At 43.0% G+C, this 21,717-nt stretch overlaps 1 protein-coding gene across 5 annotated transcripts in view; it reads right to left on the bottom strand.

The window, feature by feature from the left end:
- Positions 1-21,717, bottom strand: part of TECPR2 (tectonin beta-propeller repeat containing 2) — a 103,437-nt gene that overhangs the window by 79,577 nt on the left and 2,143 nt on the right. For all 5 annotated transcript variants that reach the window (XM_036841539.1, XM_036841544.1, XM_036841543.1 and 2 more), the window contains exon 2: positions 7,269-7,558. In XM_036841539.1, the coding sequence (XP_036697434.1) occupies positions 7,269-7,487 (219 nt within the window). In that variant the 5' untranslated portion in view covers positions 7,488-7,558. The remainder of the gene's footprint in view (positions 1-7,268; positions 7,559-21,717) is intronic.

The raw sequence follows: 21,717 nt of genomic DNA, 5'->3' as shown, positions 1-21,717 counted from the left end.
TTGCTAAGACATATGGCAAGATCTTCAGTAAGCCATTTTGATCCCTGATGCAGTAATTTAGATGGTAATCAATCTGTCAAATACGCAAGCATCCCCTCTGCATTCAGGGTACTGAGTCAGCTGCTATGGTAATACACAGTAGGGCGCAGGCCTGCCCTCTCAAAGCTGTAGCAATGAGACATGCACATGGAGAGCTGCCCCCCGCGAGTGGGGTGGCAGTGACTGAGCTCACTTTCATCTGCCACTTTACAGCTTGCAGCGTATGTTCATGGGCTATAAATACACTTGGTGCCACATCGTGATACAGGGTAAGGGACCTGGATCTTAAGCTACAGGAAGGAAAAGGGGGACCCCTGAAGATGCCTGCTTTTGCAGGTGTATCAGTCAGAGGTGTTTCTGGTAACCCCATTAGGAACAGGATGGAAGGAGGAAGGCGTGGGACCAGGCATGAGGACCAGCTGGGCGCCTCCTGCAATAGTTCAGGTGGAGGTAGTAGGCGCCCGGTCAAGGGAAGTGGCAAACTGAACAGGTGCAAGGGCAGTAAACCCTGACGAGGAAAGAAGAGTATGAAGACCCGGTCAGAAGGAGGGCAGCGGTGATTAACAGCACATCGACTCTCTCTGTAAGGGACGCTCTCTCAGTCACGCGTGTCCTGTGCTGGGCAACCTGTTCAGCGCTTCACAGGCGTTATCTCCTGGGGTCCTCAAACCACCAAGAGGGCAGGTGCTGGAGTCATCCTCATTTTACAAAGGTGAAGTGATTTGTCTCAGGTCACAAAGCTAGAGAGAATCAAAAGTCAGGACTCACGCCCAAGTGTGACCCTACAGGGGCCCTGCCTTGCTGCCCTGTGCCTTCTGAGCAGATCCATGGCCGTGGAGACGGAAGGTGTGGTCGGCTCTGGACAAGAAGGAGAAAGAAAGGACTGCGGGAATGTGAGTGATGGTTCCATCTCTGCTCTGAGGGAAGAAAGGGACATAACATGCTTTAGATGTGTATCGTCTGACATGGCAACAGAATGTTAAAAAGAGAATATTTTTCCTGGGAATTTGTAATTATAAAAACTGCTACTACATCAGGAATCAAAATCTCTTATTGGAGATCTTGCCACATCATAGCACAAAATCAAAACGGTTGTGTAATTTTTCTGAATGAATGGTTTCAAAATAAAAATCATTGCTCAGATGGGCTGGAAGCCTGAATATCTACATGCAATGCTTGTACACGTACTTTTAATAAACCAATGTACTAAACTTGACTTAACGTTATTTAAAATGATTATTAAATAGATTTGGTTCTTGACTTAAGAACCAAAACATCCGAAGAATCAGATTATCAATATCTAACTATACTTCAGACAGAAACAAAATATGAAGTTTCAACTTCTCACAGTATAACACTCTAGCTATTCTGAAAAACATTCCTCTCCAAACACCTAGAAATGTTGAATAAGACACATAAAACATTCTTTTAAATGCATAGCTGATCTCTAGAAAGTAAAGAAAATCTACAAGAGCCAAAAACAAAAAGACTACTGTCAAATTAGAACAGAAGCCAGCCCCGAAGCTACAGGCTGCGTAGGTCAATCCGGCCGACACCCAGACCCCTGACTCTCTGAGGTGAGCATGGTTAATGGGGACAAGGCTTCAGGCCAGGCGAGGTGGGGAGCTGGAACCGACAGCCCCTGCTGAAGCCAGAATCCCTGAAGACCTAACTCTCAGTCAAAGTGTAAACGGGGGAAAAATCCATTTGCTGGGAAATGAGGCTGACAAGGACCTTTGTCTTATCTCAGGCGTTGACTGGAGTGAATAAAAAAGAATGGTTCCTAAGACTCTGTAATCACAAAGCTGCCGTATCCGGCACCAGAGTTTGAATTTATTCTCCCTTCCCACTGAAAAGAACCTTCATGCCAGGCGCTTTACCTGACATGCTTCCGTGTTTGTAGCACTCCAAGGTGGCTGGCAGAGTGACCATCAACCCCATCTGTGGAACAGTCTCAACCCAGGGCCCTCAGCGCTCCCGCATGTTAGGATCAGCCACACAGCTCACAATCAGACACGACCACAGGGAAACAGTCCCCTCGAGAAGAGTCAACTGGAGAAAGCAATAACAGAATTGGACAGCTCCTCATCCTGACTCAAGTATTTCACTTAGAGGGAGGAGACCCAGAACATAAAAGAAATATGCTTAACGGGAGGGATAGATTGGGAATTGGGGATTAACAGATACACACTACTATATAGAAAATAAACAACAAAGACCTACTGTATAGCACAGGGAACTATATTCAATATCTTGTAATAACCCATGATGGAAAAGAATCTGAAAAAGAATATATAACTGAATCACTTTGCTATACACCTGAAACATTGTAAATCAACTATGCTTCAGTAATAAAAAAGAAATATGCTTAAAAATGTTAAAGAAATGTAAAAAGAAATCGAAACATAAGACCAAACTATTATCAGAAATAACAGAAATGAAAAAGAATCAAAAGGATGTAACATCTCAGGGGCAGACTAAACAGCAGCCTAGTCACAGGTGAAGGAAAATTACTGAACTAGATGACAGATCTGTGCGGCAAAGAAAAGATAAAAAATACGACAGATAAGAGTCATAGAGAATAGAATATGAAGGTCCAACCTACATCTAATTGGGATTCCAGAAGGAAAGAAAACAGAGGATAAGAGAAGGAAACGTCTTCAGAGATAAGGGCTAAAAATTATCCAAAACTGATGAAAGACCTATATCCTCAGGAGCACGAGCCTTGAACAAGACTCATGAAAAGAAATACACACATACACATCTTGTAGTGAAACAGTAAAACCTCAAAGGCAATGAGAAGATATTAATATGTCAGAGAAAAAAGGGATATAACTAAATATGAACAATTATTAACAAAAGACATCTCAACAATGGATGTTGAGATGTATCATCCTCAAAGTGCTAAGAGGAAAAAACTGTTAGCCTTGAATAGTATACCTCTAAACAATTCAAAGACAGAGAGACATTCAGACAAACAAAAAAATCAAGAGTACTTACCACCAAAAGACTTCAACAGAAGAACTACTAAAGGATGTACTCCAGGGCTTCCCTGGTGGCGCAGTGGTTAAGAATCTGCCTGCCAATGCAGGGGACACGGGTTCAAGCCCTGGTCCGGGAAGATCCCACATGCCGTGGAGCAGCTAAGCCCGTGCGCCACAACTACTGAGCCTGCACTCTAGAGCCCACGAGCCACAACTACTGAAGCCCGCGCACCTAGAGCCCATGCTCCACAACAAGAGAAGCCACCGCAATGAGAAGCCTGCGCACCGCAATGAAGAGTAGCCCCTGCTCGCCGCAACTAGAGAAAGCCCGCACGCAGCAACGAAGACCCAATGCAGCCAAAAATAAATAAATTAAAAAAAAAAAAAAAAAAAAGGAAGTACTCCAGCAAGAAGGAAAATGGCTGCAAAGGGAAGAACTGAGATGTAACAAGGGATGGTGAGTAAAGACGTTGGCAAAACTGTGAGGGAATCTAAACAGTGACTATAAAATATAATAATAATAATGTCCAACTTGAGTAGTTAAATATAGAATGAAAACACTAGATAGTTATGTGTATAATATGAAAGACCAGACAGAAACATCATAAGAAAGCTACAGACCAATATTCCTCCATGAATACAGAGACAAAAAATCTGAACAAAATATTACTAAAAGGAATACAGCAAGATTAAAAAAAAAAAAAGGATAATATGGAATTCCCTGGTGGTCCAGTGGTTAGGACTTGGTGCTTTCACTGCCAGGGCCTGGGTTCAATCCCTGTTCAGGGAACTAAGATCCCACAAGCCGTGCCATGAGGCCAAAAACAAAAGGATAATATATCATGACAAAATGGGGTTTAAAAGAGTAATGCACGGTTGGAATAATAACCAAAACTCAATTCATGTAACATAACATATAAATAAAGAAGGAAATCATATCATCACAACAGATTCAAGTGAATATCTGACAAACTTCAATACTCATTCATGATAAAAACTCTCAGAAAACTAGGACAGAAATAAACAGAAATAAAAAGCGTCCGTGAGGAATCTATAGCTAATGTAATGGTGAAGACCAAGGATAAGGCCCAAAGATAAGGCAAAGACATCTATTCTCACTGCAGACACCATACTGAGGTCTTGGCCAGCACAGTAAGTCAAGTAAAAAATTAAAGGCATACAGACTGGAAAAGATGAGGTAAAACTCTTTCTTCAGAAGCAAGCAGGATCATCTACGTAGAAAACCCAGGTTTCCCTGGTGGCCCAGGGGTTAAGAATCCGCCTGCCGGGCTTCCCTGGTGGCGTAGTGGTTGAGAATCTGCCTGCCAATGCAGGGGACACGGGTTCGAGCCCTGGTCTGGGAAGATCCCACATGCCGCGGAGCAACTAGGCCCGTGAGCCACAACTACTGAGCCTGCGCTCCACAATGAAAGGCCGTGATAGTAAGAGGCCCACGCACCGTGATGAAGAGTGGCCCCTGCTTGTCACGACTAAAGAAAGCCCTCACACAGAAACGAAGACCCAACACAGCCAAAAAATAAATAAATAAATAGCCCTCCTACATTCTAAAAAAAAAAAAGAATCCGCCTGCCAACACAGGGGACACAGGTTCGTGCCCTGGTCTGGGAAGATCCCACATGCCATGGAGCAACTAAGCCCGTGCACCACAACTACTGAGTCTGAGCTCTAGAGCCCGCAAACCACAACTACTGAGCCCACGTGCCACAATTACTGAAGCCTACGCACCTAGAGCCCATGCTCCGCAACAAGAGAAGCCACGGCAATGAGAAGCCCACGCACCGCAACGAAGAGTAGCCCCCGCTCACTGCAACTAGAGAAAGCCCGTGCACAGCAACGAAGACCCAACACAGCCATAAATAAATAAATAAATAAAATTATATAAATATTAAAAAAAAAGAATGTAGAAACCTTACTACCATATAGGTCCCTTACTCTCCCCTCTTACATTATAATTATCTTATATATTACTACATGTATACACACTGAAAACTCGATCAGTGTTATAATTTTTGCTGTCAAGTATATTTTAAAGAACTCAAGGGCTTCCCTGGTGGCACAGTGGTTAAGAATCCGCCTGCCAATGCAGGCGACACGGGTTCAAGCCCTGGTCAGGGATGATCCCACATGCCGTGGAGCAACTAAGCCCGTGTGCCACAACTACTGAGACTGCGCTCTAGAGCCCGCGAGCCACAACTACTGAGCCCACGTGCCACAACTACTGAAGCCCGCACGCCTAGAGCCCATGCTCCGCAACAAGAGAAGCCACCGCAATGAGAAGCCCGCGCACCGCAACGAAGAGTAGCCCCCTCTCACCGCAACTAGAGAAAGCCTGCGCGCAGCAACGGAGACCCAGTACAGCCAAAAATAAATAAATAAAATAAATAAATTTATTTAAAAAAAAAGAACTCATGAGGAGAGAAACAGTCTACTGTATTTACTATTATTCTTCCTTCATTACTGATGTTCCAAGTTTCCTTCTGGTATCGTTTCTCGTTTGCCTAAAGAACTTCCTGAAGCAATTATTTAGAGCAGGTCTGCTGGCAATGAATCCCCCTAGTTTTCCTTCATCTGAGAATATTTTTATTTCACTTTCTTTCCTAATAGATATTTTTATTGGGTAAAAATTCTGAGCTGACCATTCTTTTCTTTCAACACTTTATAAATGTTGTACCACTGTCTTCTAGCCTCCATAGCTCCTGATGAGAAATTCGCGGTCCTTCAAATCATTGTCCCTTACAGGTAATGTGTCATTCTCTGGCTACTTTTAAGATTTCTCTTTGTCTTTAGTTTTTAGAAGTCTGATTAGGATATGTCTGGGCATGGATTTCTTTGGTCTATCCTGTTAGGGGTTCACTGCTGGATTCATAAGTCTTTTTTGTTAAGTGCTGAAGTATTTGAGAGATCTCAGATATATTAATCCATAACCATAGTTTTAAAGATTAACTATGTAATGGTTTTAAATGTGTGGGGAATTTGAGCAGTCAAATCCATAAGCTATTAAATAAAGAAAAGAAATAGCAAGAGTTTTAATTTTCATACAAAAAATACAAATATAAACTCTAGAGCCAATCTGCCCAAGTTCAGACAATGGTGCCACCACTTCCTAACCACCTCACAAGTCACTCAACCTCTCTGTACCTCAGTTGTCTCCCTGGTAAAATGGGGATGAGAAAACATCATCTACCTCACAGAGTCTTGTGAGGATGAAATGCGTTAATATATGTAAAGGTTTACAATAATGCCTGGCACATAGTAAGTGCTATATGCATGCTAACCATTTGTGTTATTTTAAATTGAGTATAGAGGCTTAACAAAAACTAACTTTTTAAGTTAAACTTTAATTTAAGTTGAATATTGATTAAAATATAGATATTTGTAAATACTTCTCTTAAACACAAAAGCCTTGTCTTAGGCTGTACAAGTCCACTAACCACAGGCAGAGTAGAACCCCATGAGGCTGTGAGGCAGGAGCCACAACTCAGTCACCCTTGAGTCTCTCACAAAACCCAAGCACTCATAAATCACAGATATCAACTCAGAGGGTGAATTCAGTCCACCTCCCCAACAAGTACAATACACGGAGATGCCTGAGTCAACCAGCACAGAACAGAGGTCGGTCAAGACCCCAATGGCAGTGCTCTACAGAAGTGACCTCCTTTAAGATGCACGTGTTCTGGCAGCCAGCCAACATTGATCCTGTTTTCACAATAATTTCGCCAGAATAGCTAGTGATTATTTGAGTAAGTCAGGTAAGGTATTTTGAGAAACAAAACACGTAGGAAACACGTAGAGGGACTTCCCTGGTGGTCTGGTGGCTAAGAGTCCACGCTCCCACTGTAGGGGGCACAGGTTCGATCCCTGGTCGATGAACTAAGATCCTGCATATCGCATGGTGCAGCCAAAAAAAAAAAAACAAAACAAAACAAAAAAGAAAACACTTAGAAAAACATGCCTACTTTCAAAGTTTTCTATTAAGTGTTAAACACTATAATGTTCTCTCTTAAAGTAACTCTGGATTTTTGGAGGCAGGAAAAAAAGTTAAAACATCAACATTTTTAGCTGTACTCCACCTCAATTAAAAATGGTCGTAAAGTATTGTTTGGCAAGGGCACTCAGACCATATTCTAGCAAATCAGAAGTAAATTACCCCGTCCTGGAGCTCACAAGCATGTTAAACGTTAGCCAGGGCTCACACATGCTTAGGTGAGGACGAGCACGACTCACCTCAAAGTTGTACTTCTTCATCTGGTTCAAGTGCCGGCAGTACAGGTAGAGCATGCCAATGCTACTGCCCACGGCAATGTAGTCCCCGTTGGCGTCCAGGGCCGTGAGGTAGACCACTATGGAGCGGAACCCCTTCTGGATCTTTGTGGGAATGGCATTGAGGAGATAGTACAAAGGGCAGAACTCTCTGAATGTAATAGACTCTGATACGGATGCCATGGCCAACGTTTCCACAGATGATCTTCAAGCAGGACAAGGAATTTTAACTGGCATCTAGGGAAACCTGGGGGCTAAAGAACAAGGCATTATAATGTTTTCAACATCTAGTCATGCAAAGAGAAGTCAGGTATAATAGTGGGAACGAGGAACTTTCAGGTGGGTATGAATTATAGTCAGAGCTGAATTAAACAGAGAAAGTAAAACAAGTGTCATTAAGATCACTTTTGAGCATTTTAATTCAAAACTCACTTTAATATGTGCTGGCCCCTGTAATTTATATTGTGATAAATGCTATGGAGGAGAAAGGGTGGAAAAAGTTATTAAAAATAGTTCTTAATCTCAAGTAGTTTATGATCTAGTTAAGGAGGCAAAAGAAACTGAAGAGACATAAAACCAGATGTGATTAGGTGCTAATCTGTGGGTCTTAATGAGAAGAGGGAGAGAGCAGTGTGGACTAGAGTGTGGAGAAAGCTTCACCAGAAACATCCAGAATTCTGAAGCCCACCAGGAAGGACAGCATGTGGAAAAGAGGAATTCCCTGGCAGTCCGCACTTCCACTGCAGGGGGCACAGATTCGATCCCTGGTCGGGGAACTAAGATTCCGCAAGCCACATGGCCAAAAAAAAAAAAGCGCGTGGAAAAGAAACAGTAAAGACACTGCACTAGGAGAACAGTGGACCAATCCAGACGTAGGAATAAGTTCACTGTGTCGAGGTGGTGGAGAAACATGTCCCCCGGCTGGATAGCCACAGCCTCCACAGCACTCAGAACCTCAGCTACACAACACCTCCTATCTGTTCTGCACTGACACCCACACCTCTGGAAAATTTGGATTCAAAGCTTCCCTCAGTAAAGGGAAGCATGTTATATATCATCACACAGCATGTTATACTTTATGAAGTGTTCATTCACCCATTTAATCCTTACCCTACAAACTTTTGCATGGTTTTGGAAGTCCCAGCCACGGCAATCAGAGAAGAAAAAGAAATAAAAGGAATACAAATTGGAAAAGAAGTAAAACTGTCACCGTTTGCAGATGACATGAGACTATACATAGAAAATCCTAAACATGACAGCAGAAAACTACTAGAACTAATCAATGAATTTGGTAAGGTTGCAGGATACAAAATTAATGCACAGAAATCTCTTTCATTCCTATGCACTAACAATGAAAGATCAGAAAGAGAAATTGAGGGAAGAATCCCATTTACCAACGCAACAAAAAGAATAATATACCTGGGAATAAACCTACCTAAGGAGGCAAAAGACCTGTACTCAGAAAACTATGACACTGATGAAAGAAATCAAAGATGATGTAAACAGATGGAGAAATACACCATGTTCTTGGATTGGAAGAATCAATATTGTGATAACGACTATACTACCCAAAGCAATCTACAGATTCAATGCAATCCCTATCAAATTACCAATGGCATTCTTCACAGAATTAGAACAAAAAATTTTACAATTTGTATGGAAACACAAAAGACCCCGAATAGCAAAGCAATCTTGAGAAAGAAAAGCAGAGCTGGAGGAATCAGGCTCTCCAACTTCAAACTATACTACAAAGCTACAGTAATCAAGACAAGTATGGTACTGGCACAAAAACAGAAATATAGATCAATGGTACAGGATAGAAAGCCCAGAGATAAACCCACATACATATGGTCACCTAATTTAGGACAAAGGAGGCAAGAACATACAGTGGAGAAAAGACAGCCTCTTCAATAAGCGGTGCTGGGAAAACTGCACAGCTACATGTAAAAGAATGAAATTAGAACACTACTTAACACCATACACAAAATAAACTCAAAATGGATTAAAGACCTAAATGTAAGACCAGACACTATAAAACTCTTAGAGGAAAACATAGGAAAAACACACTTTGACATAAACCACAGCAAGATCTTTTTTGACCCACCTCCAAGAGTAAAGGAAATAAAAACAAAAATAAACAAATGGGACTTAATTAAATCTAAAAGCTTTTGCCCAGCAAAGGAAACCATAAACAAGACGAAAAGACAACCCTCAGAATGGGAGAAAATATTTGCAAACAAAGGAACAGACAAAGGATTAATCTCCAAAATATACGAACAGCTCATGGAGCTCAATATCAAAAAAACAAACAACCCAATTGAAAAATGGGCAGAATTAAACAGACATCTCTCCAAGGAGGACATACAGATGGCCAAGGGGCACATGAAAGGATGCTCAGCATCACTAATTATTAGTGAAATGCAAATCAAAACTACAATGAGGGGACTTCCCTGGTGGCACAGTGGTTAAGAATCCACCTGCCAATGCAGGGGACACAGGCTCGATCCCTGGTCCTGGAAGATCCCACATGCCACGGAGCAACTAAGCCCATGTGCTTAGTTGAGCACTGCACTCTAGAGCCCACGCGCCACAACTACTGAAGCCTGCGCGCCTAGAGCCCGTGCTCCACAACAAGAGAAACCACCGCAATGAGAAGTCCGCGCACCGCAACAAAGAGTAGCCCCCGCTCGGCAACTAGAGATAGCCCGTTAGCAGCAACGAAGACCCAACTCAGCCAAAAAAAACCAAACAAACAAAAAACAACTACAGTGAAGTATCACCTCACACGGGTCAGAATGACCATCATCAAAAAATCTACAGGGGGCTTCCCTGGTGGCGCAGTGGTTGAGAATCTGCCTGCCAATGCAGGGGGCACAGGTTTGAGCCCTGGTCTGGGAAGATCCCACATGCCGCGGAGCAACTAGGCCCGTGAGCCACAACTACTGAGCCTGCGCGTCTGGAGCCTGTGTCCCGCAGCAAGAGAGGCCGCGACAATGAGAGGCCCGCGCACCGCGATGAAGAGTGGCCCCCGCTTGCCGCAACTAGAGAAAGCCCTCGCACAGAAACGAAGACCCAACACAGCCATAAATAAATAAATAAATAAATAAATAAATTTATTAAAAAAAAAAAAAAAACTACAGGGTTTCCCTGGCGGCGCAGTGGTAAGAGTCCGCCTGCCAATGCAGGGGACACGGGTTCGATCCTTGGTCCAGGAACATCTCACATGCCGCAGGGCAACTAAGCCCATGCGCCACAACTACTGAGCTTGTGCTCTAGAGCCTGCAAGCCACAACTACTGAAGCCCATGCACCTAGAGCCCGTGCTCCACAAGAGAAGCCACCACAATGAGAAGCCCGCACACCACAACAAAGAGCAGCCCTGCTCGCCGCAACCAGAGAAAGCCCACATGCAGCAGCAAAGACCCAACTCAGCCAAAAATAAATAAATAAAATAAATAAATGTATTTTTAAGAAGTCTACAAACAATAAATGCTGGAGAGGGTGTGGAGCAAAGGGAACCCTCTTGCACTGTTGGCGGGAATGTAAATTGATACAGCCACTGTGGAGAACAGTATGGAGATTCCCTAAAAAACTAGAAATAGAACTACATATGACCCAGCAATCCCACTACTGAGCATATACCCTGAGAAAACCATAACTCAAAAGGACACATGTACCCCAACTGGTTCATTGCAGCACTGTTTACAATAGCCAGGACATGGAAACCACCTAAATGTCCAAAGACAGATGAATGAATAAAGAAGATGTGGTACATATATACAATGGAATATCACTCAGCCATAGAAAGGAATGAAGTCGGGTCATTTGTAGAGATGTGGATGGACCTAGAGTCTGTTATACAGAGTGAAGTAAGCCAGAAAGAGAAAAACAAATATTGTATATTAACGCATATATGTGGAATCTAGAAAAATGGTACAGATGAACCTATGTGCAGGGCAGGAATAGAGACGTAGACGTAGAGAATGGACATGTGGACACAGGAGGGGAAGGGGTGGGTGGGACGAAATGGGAGATTAGAATTGACATAAATACACTAACATGCGTAAAATAGATAGCTTGCGGGAACTTGCTATAAAGCACAGGAAGCTCAGCTCGGTGCTCTGTGATGACCTAGATGGGTGGGTTGGGAGGGGGTGGGAGGGAGGTCCAAGAGGGAGGGGATATATGTATGCACATAGCTGATTCACTTCATTGTACAGCAGAAACCAACACAACGTTGTAAAGCAATTATATTCTAATTTAAAACAAAAACACTTTTACATAAGCTACTGAGGGCCAGAGGGTCACAAGACTTGCTCAAGACCACACGGGCAAGACCTGAATCTAGGCCTTTGCCCTTCAAGGCCTCAGCCCTTTCCAAAGGACTCTCTATCACATCGCCACCCCCTGCTTCTCCTTCTCCACACATCCTCTTCCTCTGCTGCTGATGGCCATCTCTGCCTGGCCCCTCCACCACTGGTCTGTAAGCCCAAGAGCAGAGGCCACATTCACCTCACTTACCCCTCTAGCCCCTGGAACCTAGAAAAGGGTCAGGCACATCGGAGGCACTAAGTATTAATTAATTTATTTTTTTATAAATTTATTTATTTTATTTATTTATGTATTTTCGGCTGCATTGGGACTTCGTTGCTGTGCGCGGGCTTTCTCTAACTGCTGAGAGCAGGGGCTACTCTTCGTTGCGGTGCGCGGGCTTCTCACTGCGGTGGCTTCTTTTGTTGTGGAGCACGGGCTCTAGGTGCGCGGGCTTCAGCAGGTGCAATATGCGGGCTCAGTAGTTGTGCCTCGCAGGTTCTAGAGTGCAGGCTCAGCAGTTGTGGCGCATGGGCCTAGTTGCTCCGCAGCATGTGGGATCCTCCCGGACCAGGGCTCGAACCCGTGTCCCCTACATTGGCAGGCGGACTCTCAACCACTGCGCCACCAGGGAAGTCCCACACTAAGTATTTATTGAATAAATGAATGAGTTATAAAAAAGGAAAATCTGCAAGGAAGGAGTGAGCTCAAGAATGGAAAAGAAACAAAATATCATCTTTTCTCCAATATGGCCCCAGTTCAATGCTGGAATAAAAATCCTCTAGATCATTTTCAGACTCCTATTTCATTTGACAGCCACAATAGACAACACATACAGTGAAGCAGGCAGGGTAACTTACAAGCACCTTTCCTAAAGGTAAGCAAACAGTAATAAGTCCCTCTGCGATGGTTAAGAACATTAATATACCCTCTTTTAGCAGAAGTTGAAGCTCTGGGAGGTTCAGAAATTTGCCCAGGGTCATATAATTTTAAGTGGGATTTTGACAGTGAACGTTGATCCTGTCCATACAGCAGCATACTTCATAAATTTACAACTTTGTAAGGTCAAGACTGCCTTGGCTAAAAGATATCCATGCTCCCCAATCTTTGGTTTGTACAAGTACTCCAGAGAGGTGGGCAAAACCCACATGACCCCGAAATCAAATGAAAATGAAACGGCTATCAGGCAAACACAAGCGAGAACAGCCGCAGCCAGACACCTTGGGAAAGCACGTAGATCATTGTAAGGAGGACACTAAAGCCAAACTAACAATGAAAATAGCAACAATGGTAACAGTGAACACTATTACTTAACGGAAACTGTTTTAGCGCACGAACTCATTAAATCCTCACAAAAAACCTCAGGAGGTTGGCACCACTGTTATCTCCACCTTACAGGCGAGAAATGTTCTCATTTCAACAGTTCCTCTCCAGCTTCAAGCAGAAGGGCGTCACAGGAGCAGGAAAAGATGTATTTCCTTGATGGGTGTGTGCACACAAACACTGATGCGCCATGATTTACGTGATGTTTTTAAAATAAAATTTCATTTTTATAAAAGTTATAAATGTTCACTATCAAATGTGTAGCAATATAGAAAAGTACAAAGAATGAAATAAATGCCACTCATAATCCCATCATAGAGACATGTTACATATATAGATAGGGTATAGCTACATGTGTGTAAACACACAGTTTTTCACTTAATAAATCATGAGCATTTGCCATGTCATTAAATACTTCCCTAGAATAAGATTTTTAGTGACCATATAAAAAAACTGCAGAGAACACGCTATATTCATAAACCAAGAGAACATGCTATATTCATAAACCAAGATTTTCTCAAAGTGTTTTAATTTCCACTTTAGCTGATGAGATCTCCTAGGAAGCAAGCAGAGGTACTAAGCACTTCACAAATGTCAGCTGATATTAATTCCTCCTTTAAAAGTCTTTTTCCTCAAAGTAGCTCTGTCAAATTATGACATTTAGATTTCAAAAACTCATTCCCTTGACTATTCACTGAGAGTTCCATAATCTCTACACAGAAGGGGCTTTGAGGTTGCAGTCTGGTTAGAAGGGGGCAGAGGACTTGCCTCAAAACTGCACTTGTAAAGCAGACACACTAGTCTCACTTAGAAAATATGTTTATTTGATGTGGCTTAGGCAGTATTAGAGGATAATATGGAAGGTCAGAGTCTCTGGAACCATCTCCTTGGCACAATCAGTGATCATACAACGAAAAGCAACTTCAAATGTGTAAGAAGGGAGTGCAGGACTCGCTGGCCAAACTCCATTAAAAACTATCATAATTCTGTAGCAGGTAACAGACAGCACAATCAAATTTTGGATCAAAATTATTTAAGCTGAGGGCTTCCCTGGTGGCGCAGTGGTTGAGGGTCTGCCTGCCGGTGCGAGGGACACGGGTTCGAGCCCTGGTCTGGGAAGATCCCACATGCTGCGGAGCAACTAGGCCCGTGAGCCACAATTACTGAGCCTGCGCGTCTGGAGCCTGTGCTCCACAACAAGAGAGGCCGCGACAGTGAGAGGCCTGCGCACCGCGATGAAGAGTGGCCCCCGCTTGCTGCAACTAGAGAAAGCCCTCGCACAGAAACGAAGACCCAACACAGCCAAAAATAAATAAATTAATTTAAAAATCCTTCCCTCTAAAAAAAGAAAAAAAAATTATTTAAGCTGAAACCCTAGCATTCATCCATGATTTCTCCCTCTCCCTCACCCCTACAGTAATCCCTCACCTTTTTCCATCAGCTCTATGTCCTAACCTACCTCACAGTTGGCCCCTTCTCACCAACTCTGTGGCCATGCCTGAGATAAAGCCAGTACACCTCTCACTTGGACCACTGCATTGTTCTTGTAACAACTGCTCTCCTGCTTCCACACCTGTCCCTGGAATCCAGATTCATACAGAGCAGTCAGAATAAGCTCTCTGACTTCAACAAAACTAAAAACTTTTGTGCTCCGAAGGACACCATCAAGAAAAGTAAAAAGACAACCCACAGAATGAGAGAAAATACTTGTTAATCAAAGATCTGACAAAGGACTCATATCCAGAATATATGAGAAATGCTTAAAACTTAATAATTAAAAGGTAATTTTTAAGTGGGCAACAGATCTGAATAGACATTTCTCCCTGGAAGACATACAAATGGCCAATAAGCACATGAAAAGATGCTCAATATCATTAATCACCAGGGAAAATGCAAAACAAAACCACAAGATATCACTTCACACTCACTAGGATGGCTATAATCAAAAAGACAGATAAGTGTTAACAAGGATGTGGAGAAACTGGAACCCTCGTACATTGCAGGTAGAAAATAAAATGCGGCAGTCACTGGCAGTTCCTCAAAAGGTTAAACATACAGTTACCATATGACCCAGCAATTCTACTCCTAGTTACATACCTAAGAGAAATGAAAACATATGTCTACACAATAACTTGTATACAGAATTTCATATTACTATTCATAAAAGCCAAAAAGTAAAACAACCCAACTGTCCATCGACTGATGCATGGATAAACAAAACATGGTATATCCATGCAACTGACTATTATTCAGCAATAAAAAGGAATGAAGTACTGATATATGCTACAATATGATGAACCTTGAAAACATTATGCTAAGTGAAAGAAACCAGACACGAAAGACCACACATTTGCATGATTCCATTTATATGAAATAGCAAATGGCCAGAATAAGCAAATCTATAGACAGAAAGTACAGCAATGATTGCCTGAAGCCAAGAGAAGAGAGTGGGGGTGGGGATGACTGCTAAAGGGTATGGTGTTTCTTTTTAGGGTGGTATGTCCTAAAACTGATTGTTGCATAACTCTGTGAATATACTAAAAAACACTGAATTGTACACCTTGAATGGTTAATATATATGGTATGTGAAATCTCAATGAAGCTATTACCCCAAAAAAACAAACAAAAAAACCCCCAAAAAACAAAACAAAACAAAAAAAGCAGAATCAGCTCTCCAACATGCATTCATGACAAAAACTTCAGTAAACCAGAAACAGAGGGGAACTTCCTCAACATGATAAGGAATATCTACCAAAAAAACCCAACAACTAACATCATACTTAATGTTGAGAAACTCAGAGCTTCCCCAACTGGGCTTCCCTGGTGGCGCAGTGGTTAAGAATCCACCTCCAATGCAGGGGACACGGGTTCGAGCCCTGGTCCAGGAAGATCCCACATGCCGCGGAGCAACTAAGCCCGTGCGCCAAAACTGCTGAGCCTGCGCTCTAGAGCCCATGTGCCACAACTACTGAAGCCCATGCGCCTAGAGCCCGTGCTCCACAACGAGAAGGCACCGCAATGAGAAGCCCGCGCACCGAAACAAAGAGTAGCCCCCGCTCAATGCAACTAGAGAAAGCCCGCGCGCAGCAATGAAGACCCAATGCAGCCAAAAATAAAAAATAAATAAGTAAATATATTTAAAAAAAAAAAAGTTTCCCCAACTAAGATCAGGTACAAAGCAAGGATGTCCCCCTCTCACCACTCTTTTTCAACACTTACGGGAAGTTCGAATTAATGCAATAAGACAAGGAAATAAAAGGTATACAGATTGGGAAGGAAGAAATAAAACTATGTTTGTGGATGATATGTTCATCTATGTAGAAAATCTGAAAGAATCAATAAAAAAAACTTCTGAAACTAATAGGCAATTATAGCAAGGTTTCAGGATACAAGATTAAAATACAAAAGTCAATCACTTTCCTATATACCAGCTATGAACAAGTGGAATTTTAAATTAAAAACACAGTATCATTTACATTTGCATCCCCCCAAACAAAATACTTAGGTATAAATCTAACAAAATATGTAAAGAGCTATACAAGGAAAAGTATAAAACTCACATGAACAAAATCAAAGAACAACTAAATAAATAGAGAGATATCCCATGTTCACAGATGAGAATATTCAATATTGTTAAGATGTCAATTCCTCCCAACTGGATGTACAGATTCAGTGTAATCCCAATAAGTTATTTTGTGGATACCAACAAAATAATTCTAAAGTTTGTATAGAGAGACAAAAGACCCAAAATAGCCAACACAATATTGAAGGAGAAAAACAAAGTTAGAGGACTGATACTATCCAACTGCAAAACTTATTATAAAGCATCAGTTATCAAGACAGTGTGGTACTGGCAAAAGAACAAATGGATCAACAGAACAGAAGAGAAAGCCCAGATATAGACGCACATAAATACAGCCAGCTGATCTCTGACAAAGGAGCAAAGGCAAAACAATGGAGCAAAGACAGCCTTTTCAACAAATGGTGCTGGAACAACTGGACATCCACATATAAAAAAGTGAATGTAGGGGCTTCCCTGGTGGCGCAGTGGTTGAGAATCTGCCTGCCAATGCAGGGGACACGGGTTTGAGCCCTGGTCTGGGAAGATCCCACATGCCATGAAGCAACTGGGCCCGTGAGCCACAATTACTGAGCCTGCGCGTCTGGAGCCTGTGCTCCGCAACAAGAGAGGCCGCGATGGTGAGAGGCCCGCGCACCGCGATGAAGAGTGGTCCCCACTTGCCGCAACTAGAGAAAGCCCTCGCACAGAAACGAAGACTCAACACAGTCATAAATAAATAAATAAATAAATAAAAGAACGTGAATTTCTAAAAAAAAAAAAAGAAACTAGATAAAGCTGGGTATGCCATTTATTTAAAAAAAAAAAAAAAAGTGAATGTAGGCATAGACTTTTCACAAAAATTAACTCAAAATGGATCACAGGGACTTCCCTGGTGGCGCAGTGGTTAAGAATCCACCAGCCGGGCTTCCCTGGTGGTGCAGTGGTTGAGAATCTGCCTGCCAATGCAGGGGACACGGGTTCGAGCCCTGGTCTGGGAAGATCCCACATGCCGCGGAGCAGCTAGGCCCGTGAGCCACAATTACTGAGCCTGCGCGTCTGGAGCCTGTGCTCCGCAACAAGAGAGGCCGTGATAGTGAGAGGCCCGCGCACCGCGATGAAGAGTGGCCCCCGCTTGCCACAACTGGAGAAAGCCCTCGCACAGAAACGAAGACCCAACACAGCCAAAAATAAATAAATAAATAAAAATAAATGTACTAGGAATTTGAAAGATTTACATAAACTTGGAGGTGATTTCCTATCAATTAAAATAGAATTAAATTGTATTTAAAAAAAAAATTGCCTCTTTAAAAAAAAAGAAAGAATCCACCAGCCAATGCAGGGGACATAGGCTCCATCCCTGGTCCGGGAAGATCCCACATGTCACAGAGTAACTAAGCCCGTGAGCCACAACTACTGAAGCCCGCGCGCCTAGAGCCCGTCCTCCGCAACAAGAGAAGCCACCGCAATGAGAGTAAAGCCCCGCTCGGCAACTAGAGAAAGCCCGCGCGCAGCAACGAAGACCAAACGCAGCCAAAAAAAAAGGATCACAGACCTAAATGTACAGCACAAAAGCTATAAAACTTCTAGAAGGCAATATAGGAGAAAACCTAGATGACCTTGGGTATGGTGATGACATTTTTTTTTTTTTTTAAAGCACTTTTCTTTTTTATAGCTACTTTATTTATTGTATTTTATTTTTGGCTGTGTTGGGTCTTCGGTTCATGCGAGGGCTTTCTCTAGTTGAGGCAAGTGGGGGCCACTCTTCATCGCGGTGCGGGGACCGCTCTTCATCGCGGTGCGCGGGCCTTTTCACTATCGCGGCCCCTCCCGTTGCGGGGCACAGGCTCCAGACGCGCAGGCTCAGTAGTTGTGGCTCACGGGCCTAGTTGCTCCGTGGCATGTGGGATCTTCCCAGACCAGGGCTCGAACCCGTGTCCCCTGCATTAGCAGGCAGATTCTCAACCACTGCGCCACCAGGGAAGCCCTGGTGATGACATTTTAAATAATATCACCAAAGGCATGATCCACGAAAGAAGTAACTGATAAGCTAGACTTCATTAAAACTTAAAACTTCTGCTCTGCAAAAGACAATGTCAAATGAAGGAGAAGACAACCCACAGATTGGGAGAAAAACTGCAAAACTTACCTATCTGATAAAGGGCTGTTATCCAAAATATACAAAGAACTTTTAAAACTCAGCAACCCAATTAAAATACGGGCCAAAGATCTTAATAAACACCTCACCAAAGAAGACATACAGATGTCAAATAAGTCTTAAGAAAAGATGCTCCACATCATATGTCATCAGGAGAATGCAAATTAAAACGAGATACCACCACACACCTAGTAGAATGGCCAAAATCTGGAACACTGACAACACCAAATGCTGGTGAGAATGTGGAGCAACAGGAACTCTCATTCATTGCTGGTGGGGATGCAAAATGGTACAGCCGCTTAGGAAGAAAATTTGAAGGTTTCTTACAAAACTAAACATAATCTTACCATATGATCCAGCAGTTGCAGCCCTTGGTACTTATCTAAAGGAGTTCAAAACTTATGCCCACACAAAACCTTCACCAGGATGTTTACAACATCTTTATTCATTATTGTAAAAATCTGGAAGCAACTAGCACTTTAGTAAGTGAATGAATAAATAAACTTTGGTACATCCAGACACTAGAATATTATTCAGCACTACAAAGAAATGGGCTATCAAACCATGAAAAGACATGGAGGAACCTGAAGTGCACATTACTAAGTGAAAGAAGGCAATCTGAAAAGGCTGCATGCTGTATAATTCCAACTCTGTAACCTTCTGGAAAAGGCAAAGCTATGGAGACAGTAAAACGTTCAGTGGTTGCCAGGGTTTGTGTGGGGGAGGGGAAGGGATAAGTAGGCAGAGCACAGAGGATTTTTAGGGCAATAAAAATACTAACATGGGGCTTCCCTGGTGGCGCAGTGGTTGAGAATCTGCCTGCTAATGCAGGGGACACGGGTTCGGGCCCTGGTCTGGGAAGATCCCACATGCCACGGAGCAACTAGGCCCGTGAGCCACAACTACTGAGCCTGCGCGTCTGGAGCCTGTGCCCCGCAACGGGAGGGGCCGCGATAGTGAAAAGGCCCGCGCACCGCGATGAAGAGTGGCCCCCGCTTGCCGCAACTGGAGAAAGCCCTCGCACGAACCGAAGACCCAGCACAGCCAAAAATAAATAAATAAATAAATAAATAAATAAATAAATAAATAAATAAATAAATAAATAAAAATAAGCTAGGACACCTGGATTTCAACACTGAACATATTAAAAAAAAAAAAAAAATACTAACACTATAAAGATGGATACATGTCACTATACATTTGCCCAATCCTACAGAACGCACAACACCAACCCTAAGGTGAACAATGGACTCTGGGTGATTATGCTGTATCAGTGCAGGTTCATCAGTTGTAACAAATGCCCCACTCTGGTGGGAGATGCTGATAAGGGGGAGGCTATGCATGCGGGTGGGGCAGGGAGTATAAGGGAAATCTCTGTAGCTTCCCCTCAGTTTTGCTGTCAACCTAAAACTGCTCTGAAAAAAAGTGTTTAAAAAAAAAAAAGTTCTTTGAAAGAGAAATGGCTGGATCTCATACCACCCACCCTATTCAACATTCTACAGTGGTTCCCCAGTGCTCTGAGAATAACCAAATACCTTTCTGTGGCCTACAGGCCGTGTGGTCTGACCCCTTCCTGGCTCTCCCATCACATGTCCACCTCTCTCCACTCAGCCCCCAAGCTCTAGCTCCACTGGCCCACTCTTCCCTCCTCAGGCTTCAGAACTGACTACTCCCCCTACGATCGTTCATCTCTCTCCACACACCAGGCTTCAGAAAGGCCTTCCCTGATCAGATCACTTACAGTATCCATCACTCCCCTCTTCCTTCTAACATATCATCCTGTTTATGTCCTTCATAATTCTCATCACAACCTTTAATTACTTTATTTGATAAACAGTTTAATGATCATCTCTCTCATGAGAATGTAAGCAACATAAATTCTCTCGTTTACCAATGAAAAGGCTCGTACGTAACACTATCTTTGGCACGGAGTAGATGTGCAATAGAGATTTGTTGAATGGATAAATAAAATGTTAACTTCAGGTCTTACAGCAAAAGAATATTCTCAATCCAATCTTTAAAATCAATAATGCTTCCCTGGTCCTGAATATTTCCATTAAAAATACAAAACATCAAAACACTCTTCTTTGAGGCAGGATAATTCTCTCCCCCATTAGCACCACAATCCCATACACCTGGAAGGTGGGAGCTGACCTTCACGCTGACTGATAGCACCCAAATGCCTGATGGGCAGTTTTTAAAAACTGGAGCTAGGACTAATAACACACAGTCTAAATCATCCACTTAGTACAGCGATCGGAAGTTGCCGGAGCACCCTGACAACTCTAATGGTTTAAGGGTTCTCTCCAAAATCTCTAGGAAGTGACAGTCAGTCACTCCCTGTTGTACAGTCTTTTTTTTTTTTAACACCTTTATTGGCGTACAATTGCTTTACAATGGTGTGTTGGTTTCTGCTGTGTAACAAAGTGCATCAGCTACACGTATACACATGTCCCCGTATCTCCTCCCTCTTGCGTCTCCCTCGCATACAGTCTATTTTTCAAGTCTGGCTACAGCATCCACTGTTCTTTTAAATGTTAAAATCTTATGGCTGAACATAATGAGATGGAGGCAGTCATTTATCTTCCAGATGAAGTTCTGTCACTTTTCTGATCCCAAGCCCTCCGGCGAGCCAGTGCTCAGTCTAAAGCCTGACGACAGCGTGAAGCTGAGCAGTTCAACAAACCGGTCTGCGTCCAGCTTCATCTCAGGCCACTCTTCCCTCCACGTACTCCACACTGCAGCCACCACAGTCCCGGAACACACCACGACCTGTGTGTCTCTGCAAAGTCCCTTTCGTTCCTTCCCCATCCCCCACACACATCTCATAAGAACAAGTTCTCCACAGGAAGCCTTCAGCCTCCCTCGGACACTCAGTTGGTCTTTCTCTGCTTTCACGGAACGCTTTGCGGGCAGTTATCACACAGCACCATCATGATTTGTTCTCTATCTCCCTCAATGGCTTCTTTCTACTCTTCATCTACAGCCTGTTCATCCACAAATTTGCAGCGCTTCAAAAGACCAATGGGGAGTGTGGTACAATCAACGCTCAACACATATTTG

Source organism: Balaenoptera musculus, chromosome 2, assembly GCF_009873245.2.
Source record: "Balaenoptera musculus isolate JJ_BM4_2016_0621 chromosome 2, mBalMus1.pri.v3, whole genome shotgun sequence".
In the NCBI taxonomy this organism is placed as follows: domain Eukaryota; kingdom Metazoa; phylum Chordata; class Mammalia; order Artiodactyla; family Balaenopteridae; genus Balaenoptera; species Balaenoptera musculus.
This window is presented reverse-complemented; position numbering and strand designations above follow the sequence as displayed.